Genomic DNA, 16,922 nt, shown 5'->3' on the forward strand with positions numbered 1-16,922 from the left:
TAAAATTCCTTGGTCTATTTAGAAAATTATTCAGTTAACATAAACACGTTTTTTTTTTTTTTTTAAAACAAAACCCAGAGACATTCATTGATTACATACATTCAAGGTACAATGGACATTATGAATTAAGTCTCATCTGGCTATCTCTCTTATAGAAATTGCAACAATGAAGACTAACAAAGCCTGTGAACATGACCAAATATTGCTTGACAAAATTAAAGGGAAGAAGGTTCAATTCATTAAAACCAAGAGAGCTATTCATTAGAAACACAGAAGACACTATCAATATTTTCAGAGTACTATGTAACTTCACAACCGTGCATGCTCGAATAGAGATTAGTAGTTACAATTTTTAATAACTAAACTTGGACCGTGTAGAAAAATCCATCTCTCATACCTGTAACAAACAAAATATTTAAATGTGCTTTGTTACCAAGTGATCTATGGCACCTAAAAAGCAATAGAATGCAAAGTTGCAGTATACAACAGATGCAATCACCACATCTGCAATCTAAAGCCCTCAATTCCCCAGCACTGTAACATAGCTGTGAATATTTTTCAGCTTTTTTTCCTGACACTTTCAGCGACAGACATAATCAATTTTGCAAGCACAGAGAACTGGAACAATATAAACTGAGTGCCAAGAAGGTTCCCCACAGCATTCTGAAGAATACTCTATTTTTAGTTTCCCAGTTTCACCTCTGCATAGAAAGTGGTATGACAGAAATGCAACACTCAGCAGAAAAAGAAAACCCGCACCTGCCTGAACAGACCGCCTCATTACCGAGAAATATTCCAGAACGGCAGCTACAAAAAGAAGCAGCTACAAAAAGAAGCATGTTTCTTGGTATATCCATAAGTAATCACTTAATGTAAGAGGAATTAACCCACAGGATATAGAAATACATTTTCTGAATAACATGTTAAGAGCATGAAACGGCTTTTGTTCAAGAACAAGAAAGTACGATAACCTGGTTAACCAGCTCTGAGTGAGGCTCGGTATCTATTACAACTAGAGCTATTATTACTGTGACAGTGATGGCTGGCAGTTTTGTAGCAGAAGCTAGTTGAACTTCAGCTGATGCTCCTAGAGTAACTGCCGTTCAGATAAGACTTTTAATCAACCTACAGTTAGGTCTTTTGGTCAGTGGACCCTCACGATCACGAAGACATAAAATGCTGTTTTCTTTCAGAGAGTTTCCTTCTGTATTTTGGGCACACAAAGCATTTAAAATATTAGTGTAAAAAAAAAACAACACTAAATATTACAGGTGAAACCCCTTTAGAAAGGAAGCCAGGAAGCAGCTGAAAAAGAGACCGGTTCACTGTGAGAAATCTAAACCTCTCAGACAGTGTTACGGCCCCGAATTCAACAGCTCAAAGTCAGGCCATCCCATAACGTTAAACCAAACGCGGCTTCAGTTGCCACGCTCTCAGAAGCTGTCATCTTTTATCTAACTTTGCGTTTGGAAAGCAATTTCAGAGTTAGCAACCACTTTACAAAATGAGTAAACCCCCTGGTTTTTATTTAATACAGGATTTGTCTGTTGTCACTCTTGACCAGACCCAGAATCCCAGAATAGCCGCAGTTGGAAGGGCCCCAACCCAAGGGACTCATTGCCATGTTAGCCAAGTAGCATGCTGTCCTTCATCTCAACGACAGCCATCGCTAGTAAATATCAACCATTTCAGATGTAGCTTTGTGTTAGCTTAGCACAAATGTTTAAAATAAACCTACAAGAGAGGTAATTACGAAACATACGATCTCATAAGCAGTTTGCAGAACAAAAAATATGATGTGGAACCTTTTTATGTCCAGAATGGAGATTCAGAGTTGCCTATAAAGCAGTAAATGAAAGGCAGCAATGGCGAGGTAGCAATTGGTTGCTAGTAAAATATTTCTCTCCACCATTAGTGTAGATATAAAATATTTCTCTCCACCACACACCAAGTAACCAAGCAGGAATGAGTGGAATTATTGGCCGGACCATCCTTTCACTACTCTAACAAGATCCCTTGATATTCCGATTAGAGGCACAAGGTACCTTATCAAAGTAGTAAGAGTTGTCTGCACAGCTTTCTTTCTCCCTTTATTATATTTATTTCTTCTAGGACAGAAAGAGATTTTAGTGGCTGCTACTTTTCACCCGTCCATGTTACAGACGGTGAAATTCAAGTAAAGCATCAAGAGCTGAAAACACACAAGAAACAAACTTACTTACCTAATAGTAACCGATTCCTCCCTTTGCATCTTAACACTGATGCACAGCACCCCATGCTTTCAAACTCAGATTTTTATTAAGCTACATGTATACACCTGGCTACCTCTGAGAGTTCACCTCCTATTCTCCTACAGAGTCCCCATGAATGGGGAAGTAACCCCAGCTGAGCCTCAGACTTTTTGCTGTTAAGCAGTCTGTGTATTAAGTATTCTGAGGAAGGAAAGCAGGGTTGTGGAATACAGTTGGACATCACATCTTTAACACAGATGGATAAAGCAAGTAGCAAAAGAAAAGAATATATTTTTTCTTTGAATATTTGTCAACGTACTTCTAAAGAGTGCAAAGCGCAGTTCTGTTTTGCAATAAGCAGGTACTAACAGTACTTTAAGATGATCTGACAAGTCTACCATAATGGGTATCTCGATGATTCTGCAGTGAAATAATCCCACAAATTTGTCAACTGAACCCTGAATAACAACTTCCAGCACTGATGATATTTGATCTCTTCCTAGAAGGACTACAGAAAACTACACTACATACTACTAAAGACGACATCTTTCTTACTGGCTACTTAATAGCACAACTATAAAGAAATCCATTTAGTATTTATTTGTAAGAGGTGATCTTTCATCATATTCCTGTTAAAAAAAAGAAAAACATAAAACCCCACCACCACACAGTCTGGGGGGGGGCAAAAAAAAAAAAAACCAAAAAAAACCACTTTGTTTCTGAAAGAACCTCAAAAGGACACGAAATCCCTGATTTTTAAGGGACTCAGACGAAATGTTATCTGCCTTCAAATACCACTAGCTACTTCTGAAAGTTTTTACTGTCGGTTAAGATACTACTCAGAAACGAATTTGCTTCAGGAACCCAAACCTTACTGAAGAAGTTGTAAGAATATCTCTAAGTAGGCAGACTACTAGAATATAATAGCTATACTTAACTCAGAAAGAAAAAAAGACAAGAGGAAAGCAGGGAAACATAAAGCTTGATAACATTCATAGAAAGGTAAGTCAAAAACAGTAGAGAAGCCTTTACCAAAATAGAAGGATCAGAAAACTAATTCTAGCCACTTAAGTCTCACAATATATACTGTTCAATACCCAGATACCTTTAGTCAAAGGACAGAAAAAATTACTCCATATTATTTTCAACTGTATTTAAAAAAAGACAGTATCACCAACATCGTCTGCATAGCAGCGTTTTCATGCCACATCTAAAATTAGTAACTGAAACTTCAAAACAAGAGATAAGGTGTATCTCTGCAGTGTTACCTCATTTAAAGTTATTTATTCACCTTAAAACAGGAAAAAACACACACAAGGTATTCAAAATGCTGAATTAAGTTCAACAAACCTGTCTGCTGTCCAGGCTGTGCCAATGGTTGGTTTTGCTGCGTGTTGTAATGGACAGAAACAGGTCGATACTGTTGGCTGGAGTGCGGGTACTGATTGGGTGTACAATAACAAGCTGGCATCTAAAGACAAATGACAATTAAAGAGATGCACTACTTGCAAGTTTATAACAGGCATACACATAAACGCAAAAAGAAGCACACAATAAAAGAGGTGCAAAACTTAAATGGTGCAACTAATGTTAAATGCTTTAGCAAATAAAAATACTTACTCTGTATTATATAAAGTCTCTCTTTTAACAGCTGATTTCTTGTACTTTCATTGTAGAAGAAATAAGTTCCAAAATACTAAATTCCCCTACATCAGCACTATTTTCATCAACTGTTTTTAGCAGTCTCTCTGGTGACAATACATGTCATTTTAGCCAATGCCAGAGGAAAGTAATGCACTGCTACTTTTAAACTGCAATAACTACTTGTTCGAACCATGGAGAAGGTTGGAGGGGAGATGGGAGCAGATTCAGGATCTTTGGACCAATTTGCATAAGGAAACATCTGAGACACTAGAAAACAATGGAGAACACAAGGATGTACAAAATCCACATTTGGTAGTTTTAAAATCTCACTACCAGTAAAACAGTGCTCTGATATTTATGGTTTTTCTTTGTTTTTATTTAACTAGCTAAATAGACAAATCTGAGTGATTATTCCTCCTCAAATAAACTGAAGTCATTCATTTCACAACACAAATGAGAAAAAAAATGCACACAGCCACAAATTAACAGGGAACCCCATACCATATAAAAAGCCCATTAATGGAACAGCATCATCATGTTTTAACTATAGCTTTTGGCAGAATGGAAACAGAACCATTGTACCTGCGGCACAGGTTGCTGCATATATCCCTGCTGCTGGAGCACTTGCTGGCCGACAGGGTGGCTAGATGTAGAGTAGCCTTGAGTAGAAACTGGCTGGCCAGAGGGTGGTGGAGGTGGAGCAGCTGCGATGATATAACCAGACTGCTGTGGGGGCTGGAGGACTACAGTGGACTGGAACATAGTAGTATGAGGTTCAGCTGGATCAGCAGGTGGCTGACGGGCAAGACTCATATGGCTAAATTGTGATCCTAGGTTGTCTTGCTGTAATTGTTAAAAAAAAGCAGAAATTACATTCACAAGTACTCAAAGAAAAAAAAGAATAAAAGATTATATCACAGTAAGTAAAAGCAAAATAGCTCAGTAAGTAAAATTTTCATATAGGAACGTCTCAAATTACTGCACATTAGCAACATCAGCCAAAGAGCAAGAGGAAAGACAATAGCACAAGATAGAACAGCAGCAAATTATCTTCAGGGCTGACAGTGGGGAAGAACATCCATGTTGGGAGACTTTACTCACTTCAAATATTTGATTTTTTGGCTCACATCTGCCTCTATCTACTTACTGTAAGAATTCAATACATTTTCTGATTGCACTCCAAAGCCTGAGTAATAACATTAACCCCCAGTTAAAACAGCAGAAAGCATCAGTATTGTTAAAGTAATTTTTGTTTAATTTTTAATTTTAAGTTAATGAGGCTCTAATCCTGGATAACAAGACACATTTGTCTGACTTGGTATTATACTACATAGTTGTCATGCTAAAAATAAATAAATCAATCTTTGCAACAGCTGCAAAAATCCGTTCTAGCGGCTACCCATTATCTGTATTTTATTACCATCTGAAACTATGGTACTGACAGCACTGAGCACTGCAGGAGTCCCATGGAATATGAAACTCCTCTTATGAAACTCCCCAAGCATTTTTCTTTTCAAGCAATTCAGCATCAAATGGATTACCAGTATTCCGAAAATAAAAAGTGATCTCTAATAAGTTATCTTTTGTTAGACATGAAGATTGGGTTCGCTCTTCAAAAGTAAACTCCAAATGTGAAGAAACTCAAAATTTTTAAGACCACCTGATTCTCACTCAGATCATCCTGAAGAAAATATGAGTTAATCAAGAAAGACTAAGTTCAACATCTGTCTTTTATGGATCTATATTCATATTGTATGATGAAGTTTTATAGTTCCAAGGCTAAAAATACTAAATACTAGAAATATGAATTTGCACTTAAAACTTTATTTAGAATACCTTTACATCTTAAAAAGACTTATTTTCATCATATCAACTATTTAACTTGCCTTTGTCACTTCATTTTTAGATGAGGCCTATTAATGCAACCATAATACTTCTCTACACTGGATTTTACATTCTGCTTCCCATAACATCTAGTTTAGAGAAGAGATCCTGATATTTAGTTTTGATTTAATATTACTTGTACAAATGGCTAAAACCCCACCACAAGTTTATTTCTGTTATACACTGAATACAAGAAAATTCTGATCTGGTCAGTTCTTCCCACAACAACAGATACAGTACAAGTATGATCAACCACTGAAACACGGTATTGCCAGCCATGGATAAACCAAACTTTCCTGCTACCAACTACGAAGGTGTTCAATTTAGACTACGAACCTAGACCATCAATCCTTTTCCCTACGTTACGTAAGTTACCATAAGAAGAAATACATTTTTGAAACTGACAGCACAATTAGTACTTCAACTCATTTCCTGAGCATGAAATAGTTTGAAACTATTATAAACCTGGGGAAGTTTCATTGTTTTAACAAATGTATGCCTAACAATGATTGCAAATTACAGCACAGAAACCTAAGGTATGTTTGAACTAGCTGCTACAGGCAGCAATTTATTCATATGCTAAAACTGTGTAGGAAGTTCACATTGGTTGATTACCTTCTCAGTTAATGAGATGAGAATGGTTAAATTATTCTCAGTGCAGCTCACATGTATTCAAACTCTAAAATACCATGAGAAACAACACTGCTAAAAACAATACGCCCTTTGTGAGGTGCAATTCCTTTTTGGGATTGTATATCTAAACTACAGCTACTTATAATATATATATATATTATATAATATATATAGTATAGTATTATAGTTATATAATATTATAGTATTATAATATAGTTTTAATTATATGCAGCCTATTGATTTCAGATCTATATTTATTACTAGATGATGTTTCTGATTAATACCAAAACCAGTAACAAAATACTCTGAATACGTACTAAAATAGCTATTGTATAACATATAGAGCAGCACGGGAAGTTGGGAAGCCTCAATTTTTGACCCGGACCCTAGTTCGGATTCTGCTTTGGATAACTTTTCTCCTTTCCTAGGCTTCAGTTTGTCTTGGTGTTAAGATTCTTAGTGAATATTAATTTTTACAAAAAAGACTTAGATTTCATTTCCAGCTTCCATCTATTAAACACTGGATACTCATGAACTGGGAGTGTGAACTGGCAAGGAGACTAGAAAATGTAACCATACAAAAAAAAAAAACACAACAGCACAGCACAGCTGATCCCTGAAAAGAGATTAGGGGTCAGCAGAAGAAAAAGCAGACATAGCAACAAGAAGAAAGGATGGAGAAAAGTTAATTAAAAGGCATAAAAAAAGGTATTGACTGGCTAACAAAACTTTGAAAAAGCTTTTCCTTTACAATTATCAATCATTGTATACAGATATATAGGAATAGTCCAATTGTATGTCTTTCTGTTGAACTGAAAATTTAGAGGGTAAAACCTCGGGAACTATTTTCAACCACTCAGGTAATATTTTACTGTGATGAAGAAGCCAGCCAGTCATTACACTGGTATCAGACACCACTTACAAACAACCCAAGCAAAGGTCAGCACCCACTAAAGATTAACCCATGCAGAGAGGAAATGAACAGAAGATATAATACCACAGAATATTGCTGGGTAGAGGAGACTGGCAGGAGCGGGGGCGGATAAGAGACCGCAGAGTACTGAACAGGCTGGGAAGAAGGCTGCAGAGGCCGGATAGGCTGAAGAAATAACAGGTTTATGAACATGGTTAACATTAGGAGTAAAAGACGTGAAAACAAAGTCAAAGTCTTTTGTAATAGAAAAAAAGCAACCGTGCTCCAGTCATTACCAGAGAGGGAAGGGATACATTTTTTCCCCAATTAAATCAAGCTAAAGACTGAACAGAATTAAAACAAATGTAATTTCCAGTATCTGTCTCCCAGCAGAAATGCATTTGCTTTATTTGTTATACATTATATAAGCTATAAAATAGGTCAAATTGCTTCTATTTAGCTTATACTATTTCTTTAAGAGAGAGATTGGTTTGAAATTATAAATAAGAACTACACATGCATTCTAAATACAAGTTATTTCAAAGCATCTAAATACAGAATGGATCTAGTACTAACCACAGATTAAAACGTATTACTTTCCTTTATCCAACAATACTGAAATATTTTATATGCATTGGGGCTATTTAAACATCAGAGAGCTATCATTGCTAATACTATTTTGAGCAGGTTTAACTCCAGCAGCCATTGAGAAGGCAATTATAGAAGTAGCAAAGGATTTGTGAAGAAACCTACAAATACTACACACTTTTGTAGATCAGACAGGGATAAACTGTACAAACGAACCTTTTTCAAAGCAGCCCATCATTACTGTGTCATATGCAGGTAGCCTGAATAGAAGATTTAAGCCAAGGAAAATGGACAAGGATAAAGCCAGATAACATTCTATAAATAACTTTCTGACAAAATTTGAGAACAATCTGAAAACACCGCAGGAGACTATAGCCAATACCTTGGTGCTTGAATTAGCTGCTGCAAAAAGAGGTAGAACCCTCCCTTCTCCTGCCTATAGCACACTGCTCACTTTTCTTCTTCAAGGGCTGAGTCATCTTTAATGTGGCTTATTTTACCAAATTCCTCTTGTGCAAGATGAGGAAAAAAAAGCCTGTTCTTCAGCATGGGGTTTTCTAAGTAGGGTAAGCCAAGGTGCTACCCAAAGAGGCATTCATACCCACCAGTCCTAAACTACCTCTTTTGTGCCACTGTACTGCTTGTACGGTACAGCCCACAAATTCATCAGACTGAAAAATAACTTTAATGAAAAGAGATTTCAACTGGATTAACTCCCTACCCAGTTTGCTGACTATGTGACTGTATGCTAGGTGTGTGTGTGTGTCCAAGTGTGACACCGGATGAAGACAGAACTATTCCAGAGCAATCTAGGCTTGCTATATTCTTGAAACTGTTAACATTTTCACTATTTTTTTTTAATTTTCTGTATTTATAAGAAAAGGCTGCCTACCACGTTCACTTATTAGGAGAACCGATAGTTTTGAGGGCTGTGGGGAAGAACTCCAGCCACACTCATCTCTGCAGCTATTGCTGCTGCTTTAACATATGCGTCACCAGAGCAGCCCTACTAATCCCTGATTATCAGACAGCAATATGACAGCATCAATCATCAGTACAAGCAGCATGTGTTTGACATGTGCACCTGTGAGAGGATGTGATTAGCTGCTGGCTGTTGCTGAGGTGGTGGGGGAAGAGGTGGCTGTTGTGGAGGTCCAGGCACTTGGGTCCTAACGGGCTGCTGAGGCATCGGAGGATTGTACACAACGGGAGTGCCATCTGGATTGAGGAACGGCTGACCTGGGAAGTTGAAAAAGAACACAGCCAGAGACATGCAGCTGTATTAGCCAAGTTTGGAGAAAAAGAAGACAAATGTGTTTACAGTAAACAAAATGAACAAATTAATACAATTCTAAAACAAAGGCGCACTGTTTCATGCCAGATTTATGCCAAATCCCCACAACTACATTTAGAATTGCCATGATTAAAAGGGCCTTAACCGGCAAACTTCATGCAGCTAAGACGTACAAGTTTTTAAAGTAAACAAAGAAACCCAGTCTTTACTTAACAAACACTAATAAATATTTGTCATACCCTGTTAGAAACTCATTTTTATTAAGTAGACTGAAAAAAGTCAAGAGTAATATGGGGAACCCCTAATAAAAATACTATTTTAAGAACCTTTTAAAAGACAAGTAAATGAATCTTCTTTAATCAGTTTGACACCGGATGGCTTAAAGGCAAACATTTTTATAAAATATATATAAAACAGTAGCTGCAATTGTACTCTTATAACTGCTAGTTAGTAGGATTAAAGTACTCTCTTCCCCTATTCATAGTTGAATTGGCTCTTAGCTTTAAAATGAAACAATGCAACATGATTCTCCTATTTAATAAACTGCATCTTCAGTATTACATCACTGGACTACTGCAAAACTTTAAAAATAAACTATTAAAAAGTAAATTGTAAGCAAACAGTGATTAATTTGGTTGTGTGGGTTGGGGGGAAAAAAGAACCAAAGGAACAACAGATTAGTCAGCAAGGGCCTGTGGTTAAGTCTAGCTGCTTAATGACACGTGGCTTGCCTTGGCTCATTTTGGTGCTTAAGAAGGTCCAAAGACTCCTGTAAATTTTTCCCTCCTCCAATATAAATATTTTCCTTTGTGGGATTTCCTTCGTGCCTTTCCAAAGGCATAAGCTGAGACTAAAGCCTTTGCATCCTAGCCCAGGTCCTGTTAAAAGCAACCTGTAATGCTCCTTCAGACCTCTTCGTCCCATCCCATTTCAAAGCAACTGGCCAACACCAAAGTTACTGGAGACAGGACTGAGGCAGCTGATGCGAGAGAGACAGACAGGCAGCATGGGCACAGCTACAAAAAGCAAGCTGCACAGACGTACTGCAGGTGGTGAAGCTATATTCAACACAGCTTAATAATGGTCAAGAATTGCGAATGTTCATATAAATAAGGAATGTGATTTTATTTATTTCTACTCCTTTCTAGGAATCCCTGGAGCCTAATGTGTTTCCTGTAGCGACCGAGTAAGAGCTGTCTTTTCTCTAGCACGGTCTTCAACTGCTAAGGACAAGTCCTTTGACCTACGACTACGAGATCTGTCAGAAGTGCTGAGAAACCAATCTATGGGGTTTGAACCCTGACTGTCATTTGGAACAATAAAGCCAAATGAACAATTACAGAATGTGATGATGCCCCTACATTAGAAATCAAAAGTTTAGCTGAACCTACACACTCCTTGCTCTGGAATTGTACTTTAGCTTCTGTTAGACAGTCAGTAGATATTAAGATAATCTTCTATCATGAAAGAACATTAATGGCTAGTTTAAATACATTAAAAATAAATAAAATATAAGAATCGTCATAACTTGAAAGTGAAGGTAATTTAAATGAACATTGAACAGTCAGTTCTACAGTCCTGCTGCCTTTACTGAGGGGGGTGTGAGTAAAAGGAATGTTTACTGATCAAAACTCTTTTACAATTACTTCTTTCTCTGCCCTTCCTCACTACTGTATGTGGAAGCCTCATCCATGTCACAGGGAAAATGACCAACATCAGATGAGGAAAAAAGTGAAACCAATATCACATGCAAAGCGATGACATAAGTGAAATTAGGATGACTCAAAAAGTCACTAATGAAGCTGTGTCATATCTTAGATGCCGCTACTTTCTAGCTGACGGTGTCCTTCCTGCAATACCTGCAGTTATCTGTTTTGTTGCTTGGTAATTCCAAAGACTTTAGCATGGTCATGCTATGAACTCATAATGTAAAAATGACAGCCAGCATTCTTCGTATTAATGTAAGCCACAGAATACTCTAGCATACACAAATGCTAGACCTTTTTTTTCTAGCAAAACTTTATCACTAATCACATTTGTCTTCACCCAATGGAAAATTCACAAATAAGCTGTGCAACGAATCCATCAGGACCAGAAAAGCTAAGTCAGTAGTGCTATGTCCAGAAGCTGGATATAAGACAGCAAATACAGCCCCTCCAAATGCAATGGCTATCTAGGAAGATGATATGCTACAGCATAGCATACTAGTTAAAGCAGGCCCTTCTTGCAGGACCGGCTTTAGCTATTTGTTTAGAAGCTTTTAAGAACCCTTAAGGTGGCATCCCAACAGGCAGAATCATTTACTAAAAAACATTCTCTAGTTTCATATGTAAGAACGGCAATTGAGTTATATAAAGAGAAAATTATTAATTTCAATATAAAACTATTTAGTTTCAGGAGAGAAATAACTTAAGTGATTATTTTAGCAACACTAGTGAGAAAAATTTAGTTAAAGCACATGCAATTATATTCAAATATAATAAAGCGTATCTACAAAATGATGGGAGAGATCCTAAAGTATTTCCTTATCTACAAGGAAAAAGAAATCTTTGGACTATGATTATTTTTTAATTTTAGTATAAAGATAGGTTGCACAGAAAAGGTAAATTCAAATTTTCAGGATTTTTTAATTTCTACAACCAAGTTAAAGTTTTCCCAGGTTTGCCTTTTTTTTTTTTTTTTTAAAATCCAGACAAGTAGTTACACGTCTCTGCATCTACATAATGAAGTATCATTCTCCCACTGCTTACTGAAAATATCAGTATGGGCCAAATACACCAACAGTGATTTAAACTTGTTTTAAACTGAAACAGAAGTTTAAAAATAGCATGTAATCTCATCCTTATTTCTTTCTCTTGTATTAAGTCAATGTCATGAGTACACAGAGAAAGAATGTATGTTGTGACAAACAAAATGAAGGATGATAGATTCTTTCAAGTTGATGTGAATACTTGCTCAGGAGCTCTCCCCTCACTAAAACTTTTATATTAGCACTGGAAAAGACTTCTCCATCTCCCCACAAAAAGCTGAAAAAATGAATTTAAATTATTCTGTGTTCTGGATAATAATCATAGTTATTTTCATAGTTAGTGCTAGTCACCATTAAGATACTATCTATAAATTAAAACTAGTAGCAAAACCCAAGTGGATTTACTTATCCCTTTTATCCAAGGCTCATGCTCTCTTTTTAAAATTAGTACACTGAACACACACCAAAAAATAAAGGAAAAAGACAAGACAATACTGAAATTAAGTCTCATGTAAACACTCGCACACTTTTGTCCAAGTTCTCAACTGTAACAAGAAGATCCACGAGCGGTACCAACCTGTTTGCGGGTTGATCAGAATACTGCCAGGTGGTATGCCTGCCGCTTCCAAGGGAAGCAAAAAGAAGCTAGTGCTAGTAGGTGCCACTTGCCCATTTATGCCACCATCAAAGGAAAGAGAGTTACTAGTGCTGACAGTTGGATAGACGGCAGGCGTGCCATGAGAAGGCTGGCTTAGAGCTGGCACTGGAAGAGGCTGCTGGGTGTGAGAAAGAGAACCCGTGGATGACCCTACACTACTAGAAGACTCTGAACCTAGGAAAGGAGTAACGAGAAATTGTTTTTACCTAGAGACAGAAACATCATGCTCACTTTATACACATGTATGTATATGCTTCACAAATGCTTACCCTTAAAGCTTAGCACAAGTACATTAGCAAACAGTGCCCTTCCAATGACGTCCCCCTTTATCTCCCCTGGAATGCCATTACAAGATTCTTTCTGTAAACCAAGGGTCAATTCAGCACTGCTTTGCACTGAGAAGCGATCATCTCTAGATCTGATTTCTGGACAGATAATATATCCCTGTATATATGCACATGTGCTACAGTGCAGGTCTTCCACAATACACCTAACCAGTTGCTCACATATTCCCAAATGATGCACGCATCCGTGTTGATGTACCCAAGGGTCTGGATACACCAGAGCTCTGCACACGCAGGCTCAAAGGATTGATTGCATGTGTGCAGGCCATGGGGTACTGCAGGTGCAGGTAGCCAAACATCCCTTAAGATGCATGAGCTAAATTTATGTGCTTTATAGATACAGCCTGCATGCAAGCAATGACCATTTTTTTTTGCCTACTAGATGTCAGATCTGTCTCACCTGCTGGACAAATTGCAGAATACTAAAAACCCCCAACACACCCCTTTGTTGTTGTTGTTCCTCCCCCCTTATCACCCCAATTTTCAGGCTCAAATCAAGCATGGAGCTGAAAAAACGTTAAGGTAATATGGTAGTTTTAAAAATAGCCTAAAGCAACGATTCAAAGTTTGAAAGGAATATAAAAGAGCTTATTGAAAGCAATTATTTCACAGATATTAACGGCTATAACCATTGCAAGGCAGTGGAGAACCAGACCCTGAGCTTTCTGAAAGTCAATGCATGCAGACAAAAGCAATAATCCAGAAGTCCAATATGGAGTGTTCTACAGAACTGCACTGTCTCTAAGTATACCATTTAACATACTTTTTAGTAAGTCTTTGCTATGATACTTGCAGGACTTGGAAACAGAATATCGTTGTTTACACTTAACGACTCTTTATTAGCAGCCTCTATACAATCTAGAAGAGAAAGCAAGACTCAAACAGGGCTGTGATTAAATTTATCTGCTATTTTAAGTCACTTTACTGCCCTTCACAATGAATTCTAATTGCAACCATTTTGTTAGTATGAAAAATTAGTAGAGCTCAAAGCATTTGCTGACGCTGACTGTTAGCCTTTGTTTGACTGCTGGATAAAGTGAAACACAAAGCTATTAATTGTAAATGGGCCAAAACAGCATATCCCAGCACTGTTAAACAAGCCTCGCTCGACCACAGTTACTTTGATTCGATTTGTTTACAAATATATCCACTTCTAGATTATGTAGAGAAATTTGGCTAATGCCATCGTAATTAAAGCCAATTACACCCTTTATCAAAACAACAGAAACAATCCCAAGGCATGCTAAATCACCACCACCTGTAGCTGCAGTGAAGCATCAAGACAGGCATTCTGAACTTGGAGTGTTAACTCTCTGAATGCCAAAATAAAGTTTCCAGCAACATTTTGCAATTCCAGCAACAAGAATTCATTTATGTTCTTGCAATTTAGAAAAAGAATTCCTAAGAACATACATGATGGCACAGTTTCAAAACATCGGTGGAAGTACTCCTGGAATACATTTTTATACAAGTACACAGTCAACAAACAATTTTTACTGCATTAAGATACAAAAGTGTGGCCATGTACTACTTACTACCTATGAGGCAGTGGTGGTTTCAGGGAAAAGCAAAAACTTTAACAGTGTCTACTTTCAAACAAGTTTTAAAAATAATAGCAAAGCCAAGCACAATACAGACAAGACATTCTGCTTTTTTGAAGTTCTACTTCAAATTCTGAAATAGCACATCTGTAACCCACCTATCCACTTCAAGCCTCAAAATTCTCCACAACCAAGATCACTTATTGTATCAAATTACTTTAGCATTCAGAATACAAATATTTAGTAAATTTCATTTCTGATCCACAGAATTGTATCTATATTTTCTGAGATTGTTTTGACATTAGTTACACATTAGCACACCTTTGAAACACAAAATCTTATAAAAATAGTATTTTTACCCCAACGTTTCTGAATCTTACAATTAAACAGTACATTTAGTTTTGTTTTGATTTTTTCAGCAGTCTAAACATTAAGTAAGCTTTTTAGACATATGCACTTAAATTCTGACAATGGCACTGAAAGATATCACAACAAATGTCACTAACATAGGCTTTAATGCTGTTTTTTCCTAGCTAGTAGGATAGCAGCACAATTTCCTAAGACTGCACAAAGCAGCTTTGCCCCACTGAAACCAGAGTTGAACTCCAAATATTATATTATTTTGTATAAAGTACTTATGTTGATAAGTACTTTCAAATCCATTGTATCAGATGAAATGCATTTAGCTTAAAGCCATCTGCAATGCATTTTTAAATTCTACTTCCAAAGTCAAAAGTCTTCATTTAATTGGTAACCTGAATTCTAGTTCTCCGAAGCGGTTTCGCGCTATAGGCCTAGGTCTGTAGTCATTCTATGTATGCAGCACCCACTGTGTCCAGAGGGAGTTGTATGCATGGAGCACCTACAAGACTGAGGCCTCTACTTGTGCACACATCTGCAATATTCATCACGTCTCAAACCATCAGGTACTTCACTGCTACGGAACTATGTAGTTGTACAGATTTTGTAATACCTGTCTTAGACAGCCTGCCTGTGCTTTTGCTGCTTCCAGAGCTATCTCCTCTTGTCAGAACTGATATCCCACTGAAGCTGCTGGCTTTCGTTACAGCTGGCTTCAGATTGCGGATGGAACTATCAGAGTCGGTGCTGCTCCAGGGACGGGGTTCACAATACTTCAGCTCATTCTCAGTACTGCTCTGATGGCTGTTGGCTGATCTCCCTGATGTTTCCTTATTGATTCTGTAAGTTATAAACTAAACTTTTAGCACAAGCATCAATTGCAAAATAAGGGAAAAGAAAAAAAAAAAGAAGAAAAAGGTGAAATGCATGCAGAATACTTTGGGATTTTTTTTTTTAAAGAATGCATCAAATACCTAAATATCTGTCGTCTTTGTTGTGTACTATTAGTTTCTTCCTCCTGGATTCTGTTGACATTTTAATAAGATAGCTTAATATTTATTAAGAAAATAGAAAAACAAAACAGAATTGAACTGCAAATTCTCTTACCTTTTATCAGTGAAATAATTCTCTTGGGAACACAGGGACTGAGTGGCAAAAAAAGTGCAGAAATTACATTAATGGCATCTGGAACCCCTACTACGGTACAGTAACAAAACAAGGTGCAATTTAAAGCCTTTTATATTATGTATGGACTTTTATAGGCCTTTCCTCCCTTATGCAACTTCCAGTTGACGTGTGACTGCACAAGTCTGCTAACTAGACCTTGGAGCCCTTTCTTCTTCTTGAAAGCCTGAATTAATACTACTGGCTACTGCAATAACTGTACCGAACTCATTAGGTACAAACACAGATATAGTAAAAAGGAAAGAGAATATATGATCAAAAAGGCTATTAACAACTTCATTACATTGTCCGTAACTACTTTTAAGATTTGGTAAAAAGCTTTCTAAGGGTACAACACATGGTAAACGAGTATGCAAAGTGTCATTTTAAAACTAGAAGTCCATCCTTTTGTAAGTAGGGCAAACAAAAAAACATTTCTGGAACATATCTGAATATAGCAAATTAGCCTCACAGAGCTCATTACACTTTCTTCAGAATAAGAATCTGGTTTTGGATGTATGAAAGCTACAGAAAATGTCAGAAAAAATGGATTATTAGAAGTAACTTTTTTCAAGACAGTATTTTAGTATTATTTAAAATACATATTACTTGGAAAAAATGCAAAGCTGAACTATAGTTTACAAAGTGGCATCGTATGATGGTCTGGAACAGATGAATATATTTTTATGGCTTGCACATCAACAACACCACAAACCTATTCACTAAACTACAGGTGCAGAATTTTCATCCTACTTGATAACTCCAGTCAAGAGACTGGACTTCCACATCTCTGACTCAGTTTTCACGTGTGGGAATTCAAATCATTTTACTGTGGTTAGTCATAAGATGCATTTGAATTAGACACAAGTGAGAATAAGTTATTTAAAATAAATAAGCAAACAAAAAATACTGCTCTGAG

The 16,922-nt window shown here is 36.9% G+C and overlaps 1 protein-coding gene across 14 annotated transcripts in view; it reads right to left on the minus strand.

The window, feature by feature from the left end:
• R3HDM1 (R3H domain containing 1) overlaps positions 1–16,922 on the minus strand; it is a 50,732-nt gene that overhangs the window by 12,157 nt on the left and 21,653 nt on the right. For 5 of the 14 annotated variants that reach the window (XM_083841278.1, XM_083841273.1, XM_083841275.1 and 2 more), the window contains 8 exons: positions 15,947–15,984; positions 15,814–15,864; positions 15,453–15,679; positions 12,514–12,768; positions 8,978–9,132; positions 7,390–7,491; positions 4,458–4,718; positions 3,582–3,702 (listed from right to left, as the gene is read on the minus strand). In XM_083841278.1, the coding sequence (XP_083697404.1) occupies positions 3,582–3,702; positions 4,458–4,718; positions 7,390–7,491; positions 8,978–9,132; positions 12,514–12,768; positions 15,453–15,679; positions 15,814–15,864; positions 15,947–15,984 (1,210 nt within the window). The remainder of the gene's footprint in view (positions 1–3,581; positions 3,703–4,457; positions 4,719–7,389; positions 7,492–8,977; positions 9,133–12,513; positions 12,769–15,452; positions 15,680–15,813; positions 15,865–15,946; positions 15,985–16,922) is intronic. The other 9 variants (XM_083841271.1, XM_083841269.1, XM_083841268.1 and 6 more) reach the window with 5 other exon arrangements.

The sequence above is a fragment of the Anser anser genome, assembly GCF_964211835.1.
Source record: "Anser anser genome assembly, chromosome: 6".
Taxonomy (NCBI): domain Eukaryota; kingdom Metazoa; phylum Chordata; class Aves; order Anseriformes; family Anatidae; genus Anser; species Anser anser.